Source organism: Poecilia mexicana, unplaced genomic scaffold, assembly GCF_051168715.1.
Source record: "Poecilia mexicana isolate PSO_F unplaced genomic scaffold, ASM5116871v1 scaffold_14, whole genome shotgun sequence".
In the NCBI taxonomy this organism is placed as follows: domain Eukaryota; kingdom Metazoa; phylum Chordata; class Actinopteri; order Cyprinodontiformes; family Poeciliidae; genus Poecilia; species Poecilia mexicana.
The window spans coordinates 4,679,288-4,698,009 of record NW_028263383.1 but is presented as its reverse complement, the minus strand read 5'-3'; the positions used below and the strand labels follow the sequence as shown (position 1 = coordinate 4,698,009).

At 37.4% G+C, this 18,722-nt stretch overlaps 1 protein-coding gene across 1 annotated transcript in view; it reads right to left on the bottom strand.

Annotated features, from left to right (window-relative positions):
* Positions 1-18,722, bottom strand: part of LOC106921480 (neurexin-2-like) — a 39,183-nt gene that overhangs the window by 8,592 nt on the left and 11,869 nt on the right. Inside the window, exons 4-5 of the mRNA XM_088012596.1 lie at positions 12,514-12,815; positions 7,083-7,244 (exon numbers count right to left, since the gene is read on the bottom strand). Of these exons, the coding sequence (XP_087868722.1) occupies positions 7,083-7,244; positions 12,514-12,815 (464 nt within the window). The remainder of the gene's footprint in view (positions 1-7,082; positions 7,245-12,513; positions 12,816-18,722) is intronic.

Below are 18,722 nucleotides of genomic sequence, written 5' to 3'. Positions count from 1 at the left end.
AGTGTGGAATATCCCTCGGGTGCGCGCAGCAAACTCTCAACTTCAAAGATAAACCTGCCTTTCCTTGTTTGTCGCTGTAGTTGTGACCTTCATGTGAAAGTCGCCATTATTTTCCTCACACCTGATGATCCCGATGGCCTGCCGAGCTCCATTCACATCTGTTATTGTGCAACGTCTGGAGAGATTAGTCATGGCGCATACTCTCTAGAGTCAGTGAAATAAGACTCCTTAAATAGATGTGGTGCTTACACAATAAATATTTTCCTCGCTGCAGGTTTTTCTCTCTCCTCGTGGATTAAGATTAATATCTTGTCTGAACTACGTCCACTCTGCTCCTCTCGTTTATCACCGACCTCGGGACCTTTGGCCCGGACAGACATGTCTCTGCGCCAGGCGGCGGGACTGTCTGGAGAGCTGATCCCATTTCATCACCTCCGCTTCTCCCACAACTCCCACAATTTAGGATTTCTGAGATATGTCAGCCCATCTTCATGACTATCTCTCTCCTGCCTGCCATATTGCTCCCGCTGCATGCCTACAGTACATCTGTGTGATTATCCACAGCAGTAGTAGGTCTAAACACCACCAACAGCCACACCGCCCACAGAGCGGAGGTTGGAGCATTGGCAGTGATGCTGGAACAATAACCTGTCCATAAATAACATCTCGTTTTCATTTCGCTGCATGCAGATGGCAAAGTAATTATGTAAACACTGAACTGAAAGCCTTTCTACAGATGTGCTTTAAAAATGTCCATCTTACATACTTTAATAAGAAATTATACCAATTATACAATCCATTTGGATTTAGTTGGCTGTAAATATACATGTATGTGAATAAAGTCAGCTAGAAAATGGAAAATAGCATCCTAACATGAAAAAAATGCTGCATTTATGTGCTGTTTGTTATTACTGCCTTGTTTTTAGCTTTGTGACTGAGGCCCTGCTTCTGCTCTCCATTTAAAGTACTCCTAATTCAATGTTTCTATGTTCAACATTGTGTTCTTTTAGATTTTGCTATTATTAGCTCTATTGCTGCCATTAAATGTTTGTGTTCCCAATGCCTCTCTCTACCATAGAAAGTACTCCAGACTCGATGCTTCAATGTTTCACTGCGTAATTTTCCTGGATTAAGCCACTGACAGAGCTATCATGACTAGAAAGTTTGAGTGTCCCATAGAAAGTACCCCTGTCTCAGTACTTCTTTGTTTAGCTATTGTTTTTTCCTACTCTTCTTCCCAGTATTTCAGTTACGGGTATTTTCATATAGTTTGTTTATTGTAGTCCAAATTAGCTGATGAGTTTGTTAACTTTAACTTTTCCCAGTTGGTTGGTTTCTTTTCAAAACTCCAAGCAAACCAAAATCCGTCACTACAAATCACGCAAACATGTTCTGACTGCTTATTGTGTCAAAGGCCAAAGTAGAAAATGTAAATACAGGAATCAGATGTTAGCAATAAACACTGAGATTTGAAATGTATTACATTCTGGTTGCTATTTCAGGAAAAGACTATCTGAGAAGTAAAACAAAGGATTTAGAGAAGACAGGTTGCAAGATGGTTAGACCTTTATGCTTTTTGAAAAGAATATAGGTTATTACTTAGTTTACTCTAATGCGTCCCACAATGCAGTGTAAATCTGGGTATGGGAAGGTGTTTGGAACAAGAATCCAGCATACAGCTTTACTATATTGTGTTTGGATCATATACAGATTATCTGCTTCAAAGTTTGTTTAGAACTGTACCAAGACCACTTTTTTCCATTTTGGTCTCTTGTTTTGGTCTGCACAAAAGAGTGATTTCTACGTTCACATCTGCTCATAATTGACTGTACCAAGAAGGGAAACAAACCTGAATTCATTTTAAACAGATTAAACACCTCAGGTGAAAGGTTTCCTCTGTTGTCACCTAAAGACTGTTTCTTATCTTCTTCTCAGTTTGGAAGTAACAAGTCTGTTCACAAAAGCCATTAAATGTTCAGGTTTGCTCTGAGGTTAGTTGTGTGTTTGACACACTAACTTGACTAACAAATCACTGAAACAAGCTTTGAAACAGTGCAAATCACTACATACTACATACTACAAATCACTACCATACATTACTAGTGGATACTTTAGGCCACAATTCCTCTCTTTCAATTTAAAATGCTGTAGATTCAAGATGTCACCTTTTTATAAGTCTTTCCTTTTCCTCTGTCCAAAATGTGGACTTTAATGTTCTCAAAGGAGCAATTCTTATCCGAGTTTTGCAGGTTTATACCTGAGGAGCATTTCTGTATTGTACCATGATGTGTAGATGTAGACTCTTTGCATCAATGATTTAAATCCACATATTCGCTTTATATTTACTTGAATGTCATCTCTTTGATTTGCTTCAAAGAGATGATCTCATCTGTTGTCTCAGACTGTTTTTGTTTCTGAAAGCCGTCAGAATTTTGTTCTTAAAGGTAAAAACATTTATAAGACGCCAGACATAAGCAGAGCAGCATTGCCATCTGTTTAAAAGCAGTGTGTTACACGAGTTTCAGATGACTTACATGATGACCAAGAGGGTTAATAACTTTCTTTCAAGATGCTAATGATCTCATGAGGGTCTAAATACTAAAAAAAAAAAAAAAAAATAGAATTGCCTTGCAAATTAGACCAAAAATCTTCTGTGATAGACACATTAAGCTCGGGTCATACGGCATGAAGTTTTTGCCCAAATTTACCCCCAATTCCCAGTCAGGCAAATTGGCGCCAGGCTGCACAAGTTGTGGACAGTTGGCAGGGTGAGTCAGAATGAAAATCTTAGTGTGAGATGGGGTGAAAACTGGAGCCTGCACATGTCTGAGGAGAACCCGCCGACCTCAGTCGAAGTCAAACAAACACGTTTTAGTTTGTTCATACCGTTCCGGATGCAACAATACGATCATAACCACAAATCAGCACTGAGGATAATACAAACTTCAAACTGCTCCTTCAATTCTTAGTCCTTGCTGTGAATTTTATGGGCTCAGCTGACTTTAGTTGGCTTCGTAAATCCTGAAGTCTGTGAACCCTGACCAGGTCCAGTCGATAAGTATGTGATCCTCAATCTATCAGTCTTAAAATAAAAAAAACAGTGTGTTGGCGTGAACACCTATTTTTTTCAAAATTTTGTGAAGACAGTGAAACTCGTATGGCGTGTCCCGAACTTCGGTCAGGAGCAGCATGTTCAGCAGCCGAGAATAGATCTGAGAAAAGGAATCTATACAAAAGGTGTTGATCCTTCTCAGGAAGCAAACATGTTTGTTCAGCGTTAAAAGCAGCAATACTTAGGTCAAGTACAAACATGCTCAAGATGATAAACAGTGACCTAATTAAAATGTCTAAGTTGGAATTTTACAACAAAAAAGGGCTGATTATCTGTCCTTCCTTAAAAGCAAACACATTTCTGCTTTCACATTTGGCTTCAATCTGCAGCCTTCCACTATTTATTTAAAGTTCTTTCATCGGTGCTTTTCAGGTCAATGAACAGCACCCAAGAGTGAGGTGATTATCTAGTCATTAAAGTCTAATGTGTTGTGGAACCGTGAATGTGAAGAACATTTGTAAACTAACCTAATTGAAATGATCAAACTCTAGTTTCTGTCTTTGCATTTTATTAACCAGATCATATTGCAGATTAAAGCGTGTACATGCAAACTGTTGAGGCTGAAAATAACTTTATGAGTCCTGGCCACTACTGCAATTATCAATTATGATGAGAAAATGGTTGATGCTGTGGTTACAGAAGCAACTCCACAAGTTATGATGCTCACAATCTATTTAGAAGATGCAAAAGACCCCATCAGGACAATCTTTGAATATTTAATTGGGCAAACAGAACAAAAGGTTATTGGCGTGTGGGTATTACTAGTCTGGAAATGTTTGTTTGAATAAAATGGTTGTGTTTTGTTGTGTGGGCTGCAAGTGTTGGCTTCATCATATCAGAAAAACTTGAACTTCAATGATGATATTGATTACATTTAACTCACATCTTCCTGACTCTTTGCCATCATCACAAATCCCTCCCACTTTAGTATCTCAGTCCTTATATACACCATTATGTTATAACAAAAGCAGTTAAAGTTTCTCCAACTGTTCAAATATAAGAATGACTTGTAGAGTTTCCAGGAACGTTTAATTTGAAGAATGACGCACTTTTTATTGACTTATTCATTTCTTTGCAGAACTGCTAAGTGGCCGGAATAAGAACCAGTGACTTTGTCTGAAGAACGTCCTTTAACAAAGTTTTGTTGAACAGAAACATTAAAGACAGTTTTGTCTTCTGTGTGAGCTATGATTAGTTCCCCCCACACCCCCAAAAGTATTACAAGCCTGGTGGGCCGCCTGGCTTTTCAATAATTGTGAATGATCCTGTATATGACACCTTTAGAAATTTAACTTGTGCTAACACTGTTATTTACCACTTATTTACTTAAATGGAACCCTTTTTATTACAGTTTCTAAGAAGTTCAAATCTGTGTAAATACATTGAAAAGGTTAGCATAATTTCATGGGTTTTTCTTACTTTTTTGAGTCCTTGTTTAGAGAATGCATTTTCTCTATCTGGCCTCCTGAAAGTGCAGTCGTTAGCTATTAAAATACTCAGTTACTGTACCATCCAACTAAAACAGATATCATATTCACGTGCCAAAAGATTTCATACACACCTTTTTTTTTATTTCAACGTTTCCACTACCCCATTACAGACATGTCTTCTTATATGATACAAGATTTCATGATTGCACAATTTGGCAGGCTACATAAACCCTAAGAAGTTACAGAAAAATAACTGCCAAGCGTTTGCTTTCATGCATAATGAAGCAGCAGCTGGTTAAACTTCCTTCCAACCTGCCACTGCTGTTACTGCATGTAGCCTAATCAGGTTATTTCCACTCTATTTGCCTTGTGCATTTTATGTATCCTATGTCTGAATGATGTGTCTGTTCTATTCCTGGTGCACTCTCTGATGCATCCCCTGCAGCAGGATTTAATAGGGATTGGGAGCAGAGTTTAACAGCAATTTATATAATGAAATAATTCATTTATCTATGACGTTGAAGGCTGAGAGAAGTCAGCTTATTTGTAGTTGGGCATTGACCCTAATAAAACGATGGTCACAGCTCGTCATTGTTTCCTAAAGAATAAGGCAGTCTGTTAAGTTTCTTTTAGGAAACCAACATTTGCTGCTTTTTCTAGGTTACACGAAAAACACCAGGTTTTATCTTTTAGGTGCTTTCCTTTCAGATGCCCTTGTTAGACAATATACCTGCCAATACATGTCACAGTCCTTTAAATATCAATAGTTATAAACCTGTCTTTTATTTTAGTAGAATTAAAAGACAATAAGGTTAGAACCTTATTTGTAACATCTGCTTCGGATATTGCATCTACAAGGATACTTTGATAACAATCTTGCTGTCTGTTTTAGTCTAAATAATGTGGACTATTTAAATCACTTTTCTACTATTGATTATTTAAACTAATGTATCTCTTGCGTTACCCAAAAGCGCCCAACATGGTCGGACTGAAGTCCAGCTGTTGATGTGATTTCGGGATGTTCATTTTCATACACACACCTTCCAAGATCCACGTTTCAAATTTTAAGCACATTTTAAGATCAGACAAAGATACCCATTTCTTCAAAGAGTTACAAGGCATTTTTTAAGTCTTTGGTATTTCACTGAACTACAGTGAGAATTATTAAATGAAAATATAGAACACTGGGGAACCTTCTGAGGAGTGGCCTCAAAATTATTTATTATCATTATATTATTTTGACACCAAAATGTCCACATTACAAAACAGGAGTGTAAGTATTCCACATGCAGGAGGCCACAAAAGAGACGCAGAACAACTTTAGCCTGCATGCCTCACTTTCCTCAGTTAAGATCAGGGTTCCTGGTTTAACAACACAAAAGAAACTGAGCAAACTGGCATCCAGGTAGAGTCCCAAGGTGAAAATAACACAAAGGCTAGGGTAACATTTGCCCAAAAACCAACTTGATGATTCCTAAGACTTTTAATATATTATTCAGTGGAATAATGAGAGAAACAAGGAACTTTTCATGAGTAGTGAGTCTGTTTACATCCTGCATAAATCCTTCCTCAATCATTTCAGATAAAGAACATCACAAGCACAGTCACGGTGGTGGTTGTCTTGGGCTGCTTTGCAGGACCTGCATGATTTACCATAATTGATGGGTCCTTGAATTATGCCATCTACCAGGAAATTGTGCAGGAGAAGATCCAGCAATCAGTTTCTGAGCTTAAAATTAAGTACATTTTGGGTCTTGCAATATGGCAATGATACAAAGCCTGCCAACAAGTATACATGTAAAAGACTCAAAACTTTAATAAAATAATGAAATAAAAAATTACATCCAATTAAAATGACTTCAAATACGCTGCTTATGGCATCCTCCTATGGTGATGAGTGAAAACCTTTCTGCAAAGAGGAATGAGCTAAAATTCATTCACAGACATGTCCCTGCTAGTTAACTCTTGATGGCAGCCTTTAATGGGCAAACACTTTTTCACATATGACCAGGTTAGTTTGGACAAAAATAATTAAATTGAAAAATGCAGCTTGTACTTACTCAGATTATATTTGTCTAATATTACATTCAGTTTGATGATGTGCCAAAGGGAGTGAAAACAAAAGAAATGTGTAGGAGGGCAGCAGCACTGTATGCTACTTCTCATGCAAAGTGCACGGCTTGATCTTCTAGATAATCAATGTGACAAGTGCAGGCTGGAGTGAAAATGCTTCAGAAAAAAAACTGTGGAAGTAGTGATGAGCAGTGAGTTTGGTCCTGTGTGTCGGGACCGAACATGAGATAGCATTGTTTCTCATGTACATCAGTTCAACATTCTCAAAGGGTTTCCCAGAGGAATCCATAAGCGCACAGTGCTGCCTCTCAGCCGAAAGCTTCTCCTTCACACACCCTACAGCAGCGGCATCAGTACAAACACAAGAGCAGCTTTTTCAATACACTCTGCTCCAGGGTGGGGCGTTGCTATCAGGGGGGGTTCAGATAATATTTGCAGGCCACAGCGAGGGGTCAAGTAGTACTCACATCCTTCAGACAGCCCATGAAGTTGTTGCTGACCGGGGAGCCAGGCAGGTCGGCTGTGTTCAGGCTCCCCCCGATGTAGAAGAGATCATCAGAGCCCAGCATGGTGTAGTCCTCCTGGGTGTAGCCGGTGGTGGTGAGGATCCCGTCCACTAAGATCGTCACCTACAAAAATGAGCCGAAACAGAAAGAACCGGCCTAATTATTTCACGCCTCATTTCTTGATTCTGGTTGAGCTCGCCTTAATGTTGGCTCTTGGAGGCAATTACAAGAACAGCTTTAAAGAGTTCACTAATCTCAGCTGATCCCCGTTTCTGATATGTGAGCCGGATGGCGGCGGAGTCAATGCACCATAAATTTTCCTTCAGCTCCAAAGTGATCAGAATGCCACAGTTTGCTCAATTAATTTGAGATGAAAGATACCAGGAAGCCGCGGTACCTGCGCTTCGTCATAAACAAGACAAGATAATTTCCATATCAGTTTCATCACTACCTAGAGAAGGAAACGAAACGGCTGAACGGGGCTGTGGAGGTAAAAGCGATGTGCTTGTTGCCATGACAATAAGCCTACACTTAAGACAGAATCTTGCACTGATGTAAAAGCTCCCACTTAAGAGTAATATGTCAAAACAATTTCTATTTCTTTGTCTGAATTTTTAACCAAACGTAATTTTCTTTTGTAAAATTTGCGCCAGGTGAAAAATAGAAATGTCCACTGTAACAATCTTGTGAAATCTCTCTTTTTTTTTTTTTTTTTTTTTTTTTGCTTTTTGCTAATGGTTGAGGTTATTCAACATAATTTCATGAATTTTGAGTGGGAAAATGTCACGCAGGAAATGTGTGGTAAAATCAGACCAGTGAATTGTGCCAAAGAGGTAAAGGTGCGAATAAACTGGATTAGTTGTACATAATTTACTGAGATTTCGATGCCCTAAAGACTGATTTATTTCCCTTTTCTCTAAATATTTCATATACACACTACAAGAATGTTATTTACAACAGCACCTGTTAAAACAGGAATTATTGTTATATTTCATATATTTTTTGCACTGGTGATATTTATTTTAATACTGTTCCACATGGTAGGCATTTTCAGTCCTACCATCTCAGATGTAAACATGGAGTTTGCAATAAGATTAGACTTTTTTGACAACAAGCACTTCTAGTAGATTTGATGTGAGACAAAAGACGAACTTGTGCAAACCACACAGGAGGTGAGATCCATGATATTGTTGGCCTGTTTCTGGGGACCTTGTTAGAGAGCATCAACTCTTTGAAATACCAGGAGATTTAAAAAACAATCTGTTGGCCTCTGCTAGTGAAGCGAAAATGTGTCATTGGTGGGTCTTTCAGATGGATAATGATCCACAACATATGGTCAAATCCACACAGACATGGCACCCCATTCTCACTCTTTAAGAACTAAATGCTGCAGAAAACCTGCTGGATGATCTGAAGACGACATGAGAGGGAAAACCGAGCTTTAGTTACTGTAGTTAAATTGTGCATAGAGGAATGGTAAAAAAAAATAAAACAAAGTTTAAGTGCTCTCATATTGAATTGTCTGAAAAACTTGTTTATCAAATTAAGTGTACTCAAATTATAGGTTGGATTTTTTTTTGTTAATTTTCAGCATAAGATCATGCTCCTGCAAAAAAAAAAGACTCAATTCTTTAGCAAATCTTTATTAGTAGTGCCAACATTTGTAAATAGTAAATGTAGAAATGGTTCTGAATAAACTGTAAAAATAACACCTGATCACTAGGGGGTTAACATTTTACCTAAATTTATTCAGTGCTTGTGTCTGTCATGTGAAAACAAGACAATAGACAAAAGGACGACCTGGGACGGGATGCTCAGCTTTAACCTCTATCGGACAAAAGTCATTCTTCATTCAAGATCCAATATTGATTTGTGTCCATCTAAGTCTTCGGAAAGTCATTGGCTTGGACAGCAGACAATGAAAAGGCTTCAGATTGATGACACGTAACATTAGGAACCTGTAGAAAAACAAGCTTTCATGGCTACAAACTGATTGATGCTGCTCTCCTTTTCTCTTGATAATGATAACCCGGCATGACCACTGTGTGGCATGAAATTACACCATGTGTAGCACACAGATAGTACCTGAACTGGCCTGAATATCTGGGATGTGGGATCAATGCATTCAGAGAGACATGTAGAACTGGGTCATGATTAATTTAAGACACACAGCCATGGCTACGCTTCAGCATTTGGGTGGCAACAACTTGAAACTGACCTCTCATGGAGAATTTCATTGGGTATGCTCTGTGGAGTGAGCAGAGTTGCACCCAAACAGAAAAAAAATAAGGTTAAGGATGAACCAAGCCCTGCTCGCCCATGACTGAAACACACTGCCAATCAGGAAAAAAACGGTAAAGAAAGTAATAGGAGAAATTCTAGCCTCAAAAGCACCACCAGATCTAATAAAATGCTTCCACCCACAATCTCTCGGGAGTAACAGTTCCCCCTATCTACATGTCAGTGAGGTAACTTATCTGAAGGGAAAGCAATTTACACAGGGATCAAATGCATGCCTGAAAGCATAAGTGACGTGGCTAACATTGGATTGCCGCTCCTCTGGAAGCCAGGGTAAGGAAATGGATGTGGAGGAGGATGCAACACACACAGGTTTTGTATGACGGGTTCAGAGCAAAGTGGTGATGATGAGACGGTTAGATACAAAATAGATTTGGCTGTGTTAAAAACAACTGGCATTCACAAAGATTGCTATGAGTGTATTGAATATATTATGTTTAGCTGAGTTAATCTTATATAATTTATGCACACAAACCACCAGGAGAGTAGATGCTCTGTTGTTGTTTTCAGAAATGCATCATGTTAGACTACGTGGAGATTTTTTTTTTTTTTTTTTTTTTGCATCTCATAGACAGTACTTCACATATGGATTTCATCCATAAGTGCCATAAATTCAGTCACTGCAGCAAGCAGAAATTTGACTTTTTTTAAAAACAAAACCATGTTTAAAATACTGTATTTCATCACCAGCTATGTTGGGTATGGATTATTCAAATGTGTTGGGCTTATTTTTATTTTTTTATTGCAGTCTCCAGCAATGTTATCAACTGTAACAGAATTGCCCCGCGCTGCAAGGGCCCAATTAACACCATTGCCAAAGAAGATAGCATGCTCAAAAAATTTAAGGGCATTAATGTAGCTTGGACTTTTTCTGGCAGAAAATGTGGCCTTTACTTTCTTTGGGTGGTGTGAGGAGTTACGCAGTAAGATCTGCTGCAGGTCTTAAGCAAATTCATTATAGTAAATATTAAGTGAAGAGAGAATGTCAGTGAGTGACACAATTTACAGTTAGAGTTTAAGATAAATTAAATAAATAAAAAAAAAGGACCGAATTGATTTAGCCTTCTGCTCTTGACTAACAAAGAAGGGCTTTTTTTTCTAACACATTTTTAAATGGATACACTGCAATGAATTTTGAGTCCTTTAAGTCAGAAATGAAAAGGTCAAGCGCCGCCTGAAAACTATGAGTAAAGTTGACTGTCAGACATGAGCTAAATCAATGTAGACAAGTATACAGACAGTTAGTACAATTTACAACAATACTGGAAATTATATGAAATTATGTTCTATGTAAAAAAAAAAAAAAAATCCCAAGTGGACTCTAATAGATAAAATATGTGGATTTAACTGTATGTGATTTTTATGTGAAAAAAAAAATGTTTGTATGAATAAAAAATAGCCACTTAGCTTACATTGCCTTTTTTCAAAACATAAACCCATAAACCAAATAAAACTTTCTGATTTTATGTAGAGCGTTTGAAATCTCTTAGCTGTTACTGATGCTAACTGTGAGGCTGAGGACAGTTTAAAATGTCTGATAATGTTTTGTCTGATAAAATTAATTGGTAGAAAAACCTGAATATAAACAGAGCCCAAACTCAGATGGATGAATCTGTAGGTTTAGCCATTAGTCCCTGTTTTAGGTTGTAGATAATCCAAGTTATAGAAAACATGAATATAAAACAGATAATTATGATAAAAATTATTAATATATTATTGCTGCTGTTATTAGATAAAATGTCTGGAAAAAAGTATTGACACTGTATTTAAATATTTGTTCCTTTATTGCCATTTACTGTTTTGCATAGACATGTATCATGATGAAAAAAAGGCTAGTTATTTGCACAGTTCTCACTGCAAGCAAGTAGTGTGCATTACATTATAATAATTTAAATTTGGTGGGTTTGAAAAACAATTGCACTAAAGGGAACAGAAAAAGTATTAAATACATTTGGGAGATAAGCACATTGTCCAGATTATTTCCGATATAGAAGATTTCAGGCTGAGTAATACTTGGCTGCAGAACAATGCAGGAAAACAATGCCGGACACACATAGTCGCTATATTCATTAAATAAGCCCATCCTACTTTTGTCTAACTTACTTATCCTGCTGCAGTGTTGCATCAGAGCCTGCAGATACCAAAACAAGTTCATAGCGCTTTGTGAAACTGAAGCACACAAAAATATGGCAATCTGAGAGACGATAGACGTAGCAAAATGAGCAGACTCCTGGAAAACCATTACTACTGCAGTATAATAAACATTATTATCACTATAGGTCAGTCATTTGCGTAAGCCCCTAGAATGGAGAGATGCTGTTTTCTTTTTATTATGCTTGTTTGTATTGACTTTGAGGTAAAAAAAAATATTGAAAGTGTAGTATGAAAAGACAATATATTTCATTATAAATTATAAAATAATGATCAAAATACACCTCACCTACTAGTCACAAAGTAAAATGGGGAGCAAAATTAATGTGTATCATCAAGTTAAGTTTCAGAGGTCAAAATACACCTAACTCTTTTGTTTTAAGTCCAATTAAAGTCTCAGATGTTTTTTTTTTCTTTTTTCCAAGTCACAGTCTCAAATTGCTTCCGAATCAAAGTTAAATATCAGCTTTTCAAGTTATAAACCCTCCATTTTAAGCTCATGTCAAGTCTTAAGTCCTATGTCTCAAGTCAAAGTATCAAACCCTTAAGGGAAAAGTCCAACCAAATCCTCAACAATTTCATCTCAGAAGACATCCGGCAAAGGTTCAAGAGCCGGGACTCGAACCTGTGATGGTCTCGTCAAGGACTGAGGACTTGGGTTCAGCGCTCTATGCCCTGCACCGCCACCATGCCCGATAAATCAGAACTTTCCCTTTCACAGGAGAATATGCACATCTCTGTCTAACTCTGGAGCTTACTTTGCCAATTTACATTACAGCTTGCAGGTGTTGAATAATTTTTTTAGTAAACTCCAGAATCTTTAGAGCATTAGCCAAAGTAAAGTCTTGGGCTAACGCTCAAGACTTGAATTTGAGGCTTCTGTGCCTCAAATTCAAGTCCTGATTCCAAGCTCTGAATGCTGAGGTAACAGTTGCATACACACCTGGCGGAGGTTGCGTGTCACTCGCACATCATGCCAGACATTGTCATTGAACTTTCCACTGGCAGGCTCCACCAGCGCTTCAAAGGCCCCAGAGCCCAGGTTGATGACCAGCCACACAGCTCCGTTCCTCAGTGACAGGTTAACATAATCGGCTGACTTCCCGGTGTGGAGCAGCAGGCCATTCCTTTGCAGGGTCCGGAAGGACAGCGTGATCTCGTCCAAACTGCTCTGAATGGGAGTCGTGGACAGGTTGTAGCTGAAGAACTCGTTGCCTTTAAAGGTGGCCACCGACTCTTGCTGCCCTGGGAGGGGAAAAGAAACATCTTGGAAAAATGTCCGTATAATTAGATAAAAGTGTGACTCTGCAAAATGAATGCATTCACTTCTGTAGCATGGCTGAGTAAAATATGTTTGGTGGGTAAAAGTAAGGACTAAAATGAGTAGAAAAGACAATATTGCGTGACAAAGCTATTTAGACACGCCGTCGGCATGCATTTAAACTAAATAGAAACAAGTAACTTTACTGTAAAGAGTATAACACAATATAGATCGAGCTATATAAGCATGACCTGTTTTTTCACCCTTTTGAAAAATACATTCAGCATTCAACAGCATTGCTATTTCTTCAACATTAACATTTATTGTGCCTTGCAAGAGTATGCACATCCCCAAAAAGGGTTCACATTTTGTCATGTTATAAACACAAACAGATGTTTATTTCAATTGGATTTTATGTGACAGACAAAAACAAGGAAGGGCATAATTGTGAAGCGAAAGAAAAGTGTTATATTATTTTCAACATATTTTACAAATACAAATCCGAAAGGAAGGACAAGGACGCTTGTCAGAGTTAGTGAGAAGATGGATGGAGCTAAATACAGAGTACTCCTGAAAAACAACCTGTTTGAGGATATTCCTCCTTTCTTTCTACTTCGCATTACGCTCTACTTGATGTTGGTCTATAAAAACAATACAATATGGTAAAGTTTAAACTTGTGATACACTTTAGGATAAATCCAAGGGATGTGAATACTTTTGCGAGACAACGTGAAAGAATAACTAACTAACTTGTGGCTGACTTGGTCAGATATTTATTTCCAAGACTTGTTACTGGGTGATATAGATGCACTGTGAAATGTTGGAAGGTTTTCCCCAACACTACAGAGGGCATCATATGGAGGATGATTAAAGACGTTTTTGCTGGTTTGACTGTTGTTCTAGGAGTTTGACTTTCTATTCGAAACCTGCTCAAAGATATGTGGTAGATAACACTAAAACACATGATAAATATATAATAAAAAAGTTAGACAGCTAGATAAACAGATAGACGAATGCTAGATTGACAGACGGCCACATAAATACGGCATGCTGAGACAACCACTCTTGACTGTGACAAACTTCTTCAGTACAATACCAACGCTATAATTTCTGCCATTAACCTGTTGTTTGACATTGACATGGAAAAAGAGTTGATAACCAATAAATACCCCCATTTAAAATGTGTAGGCTGTTTCAAGCTTCGTCCTTAGATAGTAGCAGTGTTTGCTACTGAGGAAGCTATTTCAAGCAGGGCGGATAAGCCGTCCCTAAAGCCTGTGTTTGTTTGTACTGTAAATGTCAGCGCCGATGCTCCAGGGCCAATTTAAGGCTGTGGCTTGACTGGGCCCCATTACTTTCTATTGTTCAGGCTACGTAGGTGCTCAAACACTGTGCACACAACAAATTGATAAATTATCAGTGAGGCTCCCTACTGATAATGCATTCTTGCCAAAAACAAAACAAACCAGAAGTACATACTATATAATTTAAGCTAAAATAAAATAAATGAAAATTGTTAAGAAATGAAACCAAAACTAGTGCAATCTTTTTTTTTTTATTACAACTTCTTGCCATGTAAATGTCCTCGGTAGATGACCATGACACCATCTTGAAGGTCTTCTATAAGGGATTATGAGTAATTACATAGGCAGCCTATCTAGAAAGTGGACTAATATCTGCAGAAACAACAAAACTTTCCCAGCATGAGAAGAATTTAATATAGTGTTTTTCTTTTTGTCTCAACACCACACAGACTTTGGCGCTAACTCTGTCGAAACGCTTCCTAAGACGATGGCTGTGGTAGTTATTGCAAAAGATGCTTTCCAAGCAGTTTTTTTTTTTGTACGTTGCTGCTGACTGGAGGCAATAAGATGGGGGGAGGCTTTGCTTTCAAACTCTCTTGGAATTAAGCATGAGACCATTGTGCTGAACCAAGATGCAAATTGAAGAACCCTTCGATAGAAAACGAAAGCTCAGCAGAATGTAATGGAAACACCAACAGTCTCCAGGAATCTCTCCTACTTCTCAACTGGATGTCATGTCTTACTCGTTTTTGTGTCAGCAATTTGCCTTCTCGGTGATCTTCAACCACATCTGCACTCTATGAAAGCCATTGTTGCCAGTGTGTGTGTGTGTGTGTGTGTGTGTGTGCCCAAAAATTATGATTTATTGAGCTACTTCCAAAAAGAGAGGCCTCAAACATTATTGGTTTCACATTTTGTTTAACACAATAAAAGCAATTAGAGGGATCATATCCCACTGAAAAATGGGAAAAATATGCAACAATGTGTTACAATAAATATATTTCACTTATTTGGAATCATCATAAAGAGGACTGCTATGATATTTGTCTTTGTCTAGCATGTAACTATCCTAATTTCCCAAAGGAAACAACATTGTAGCATTGTCTAGAATATAAAACTGCCTGTGAACTGATAATTGTATCAATTCATTAACATTTCCGCTTCATTCAAGGCCATTTTACATCTAAAGATGTAAGATTTCTTTTTCTAATAAATAAGTAAACGGGTAAAAAGACGGCATATGCTTTACTTTTAGCTGCCTTTGTTGAAATATTACAAAAAAAACAAACATTTGATTTTGTGAGCCAAGTACAGCTAACTCACTTTTTCTGCAACTTAAAGGAATTAGAACATTCTAAATAATTTACAAATGTTTTATAGTTTTAACACAACATATATCCTGTCCCGTCCTTAAATTAACTGAAGTAGCTTTTGGTTCAGTTTTAACATTCATTGCTCTTGGGTTCACGCCTCACATCAACTAAAGTAAATTTGATTAAGCAAAAATAAAGATCAGCTGTCCTAAATGGATTTTCATGACCTTTACTTCTTTTAGCTAAGGTTGGAGTTTGCGTACGGAGTCAAAAGTTTAAAATGGTCTTATTGTTTAAAGGTGTGTGAGAAGAAGACAAGGACCATTTTATAACATTTTATACACCACGGTGCAGCAAAGAGTAAAAAAAAAAAAAATACAGCAAAAAGACAATAAAAACTGGATGTTTTTCAAAAATAAGGAAAAGACGAGATGTAAGCATGTCAGGGAAGTTTAAGAGGCCAATAACATAATGGAAGAAGCTGTAAAACTTGTACTGTTTGTATTTTACATATGACCACAGTCCCTGTTATATTTGATATGTCTGGAATAAGATGTACATTTGAAAAATAGAATCACTTCCTTTAAAACAAAACTCTCAGGCCTTAAACCCCTGGACCACAACTCCATAAGAAGAAACATCATACCCAATGTGAAATATGACGTTTTTGTAAAAGTGTTTGAAATTGTGAATCATTTCAATTATCAATTTAGACGCCAAAAACCTTTCAGGTGTCTGCAGGAAAAATGTAAACATTTTTAAATGAGAGGCGTTTTGTATTTTCCAGGCCTAGTGCCATTTTATTCCACAATCAAGTAACAGTCTTGCCTTCAGTTGTTATAAAAATGCTTTATGCATCAAAAACATCTTCAAATAATTGACTTAGAATACACCTGAATACACAAACAGAATGCTTCGAAATGTTCACAGCTAAATCTGACAGGAAAATTGTGGGGTCTCCTCAGGAGGGTTGTGGACAGGAGATGCTGTCAAGATCTGGAGGATTTGTTGAAATTTCACATTAGAGAGCGATCAGATATTAATCACTCTACCGGCGAAGATCTGTGACGTTTATAAATTCTTACGAAAGAAAAGAGCATGCTGAAACTGAAACAGCAAGTCCTTCAACAAAGAATTAGCTCAGGGAGTTTGTAATTGAGTAACTGTGACTTTATTTTTCCTACCCTCATTTCCTCTGCATGTTTGACCGCAATAATGAACACATATGTTCATTAATATTAACCTTAAAGCAAAGTTTCTGTCAATGGAGCAGCCCATAATCTAATTCGTAAGGGTAAGCGCATGAAGAAAAGCAGTGTTCACATATAGTTGGACAATCATCTTAACAATGGGCGACTGCAGATAAGGAGAGATTTAAAAAAATGTAGCTTACCAGCACAGTCCATGGGTGTCTGAATGATTTTACAATTTGCATTACATCAAGGATTTCTGTGCACACCAGCCAATATTCACCCTCCCGAGGTCTGCATGAATCTATCACATCATATCAGAAGTCCATCTCGAACAGCCCCTAAGGCTAAAGCTGGGTAATTGCTAATAACTAATGTTCCTTCAAACATTTAACATCTGAATAAAAATTTGACGTCTCATGTACATGCTATGATATCATTTTAATAACTGTGGGCTGCGTTATGGTTATCACTCGCCGATACAATTCTGTAAATCTTCCTTCTAAAATGAATTTCTCTTTTACATTAATGCATGAAATTAAGCAATTACATATCCCATTCTTCAGTTCATGATAACTCATATTGTGTGTGGCTCTGGGACACACTTACTGTACAATGTCCTGAATCAGCTATAGAGCAGTTATTCTGAGAAAGCAGAGGATGTGGAAGCATTCAGCGTGTTCAGTCACAGTGTTCGGGCAGCTTAACTGCCCTTAAATATGCAAAAATGGGCTCCACAATTAGAAAACAATAAAAGCAGACTTCAATCTAACATATCAGACCCGTGCTTGGCCTCTAGCTGCGTAATTTGTAGGTGCAGATAAACCGGTCTAATTTGATTAAGTAATTTAATCAGAATAGCCTTGATATCATAATCAGCTCAACACAAAACATGTACATGAGAACATTGAGTGCCGCCACGCCCTCTTTTTTCAGAGGATGTGAAAATAACACAAGATGACAGACAAAGCAATTTCAGTTCACAGCTGCAGATTATTCCGTTTTATGTCTCTGGGGAAATTGAGTTAAAAAAAAAAAAGCAAAGAACACAGGAAGTGTAACCATAACCCAACAGCAGTGTTTTTTTTTTTTCTTTTCTGCTTAGGTAACTCATTTTCTCGAGGACTTGGACAGAATGGGTCATCAAAGCCGTGTCTCAAGTAGGTTTCAAGGCAGTACAGACAGCCATGGAGACACGAGGAAAACCTGAAGGTACAGCACATGCTTCAAAACTAAATGCCTATATGTGTTTGAATTTATATGTACAGACAGTGCTTTATAAAAGGATTGTCTCCTTACAGATTTCTTCTGTTTTGAGATTTTTTTGGCACAGTTAAATATTTCAGACCATCAAGCTAAATTTAACATTAAACAAAGATAACCTCCATAGAAACTGCAGTTCTCAAAGGACGATTTCATTTATTTGGGGTGTTAGCTATCCAAACCAACTTGTTTCTATGTGAAACAGTATTTGTCCCTTAAACATACTGACTGTTTGAGAATTGCCATCAAGTGTTTCCTACAATTGGTGATGATTCTTTTGCATTGCTGTGGAGGAATTTTGGTAAGAAAATCTAAAACAATAATAATAAATTTTCAAATTATGATTTTAATTAAAAAAAAGGAGATGAAGTGAACTAAACCTTCACATGCCCTCTTGTGGAAATAGTGACTGGTGTGATGTTCTTTATGCCTAACAGGTCACACACTTCCCAAAAAGTTTCTGTTTTTGTCTCATCATTCCACTCAATATTTTCCAAAAAAAATCTTGGGAAACAAAGATAATTTCTTTGGTAAGTCTAAAACAAGACATTGTGTTTTCTTTTTTTTCGCCCAGCAGTGGTTTTCATCTCAGAACTCTCCCCTGGATGCCATTTTGAAAAGTCTCTTTCATATTGTTGAATCATCAATACTGACCTTACATAATTGATGTAAGTGAGGCCTGCGGTGCATTCAATGCTATGGGTCTCTTTTGCTACTTGAGTGAGTTCTCGAGTGAGGTTATCTTTGATATACAAAAAATGTTCATGATCTGAAACATTTGAAATCGACAAAAACGCAAAAGCAGAAGAAAACTGTAAGGG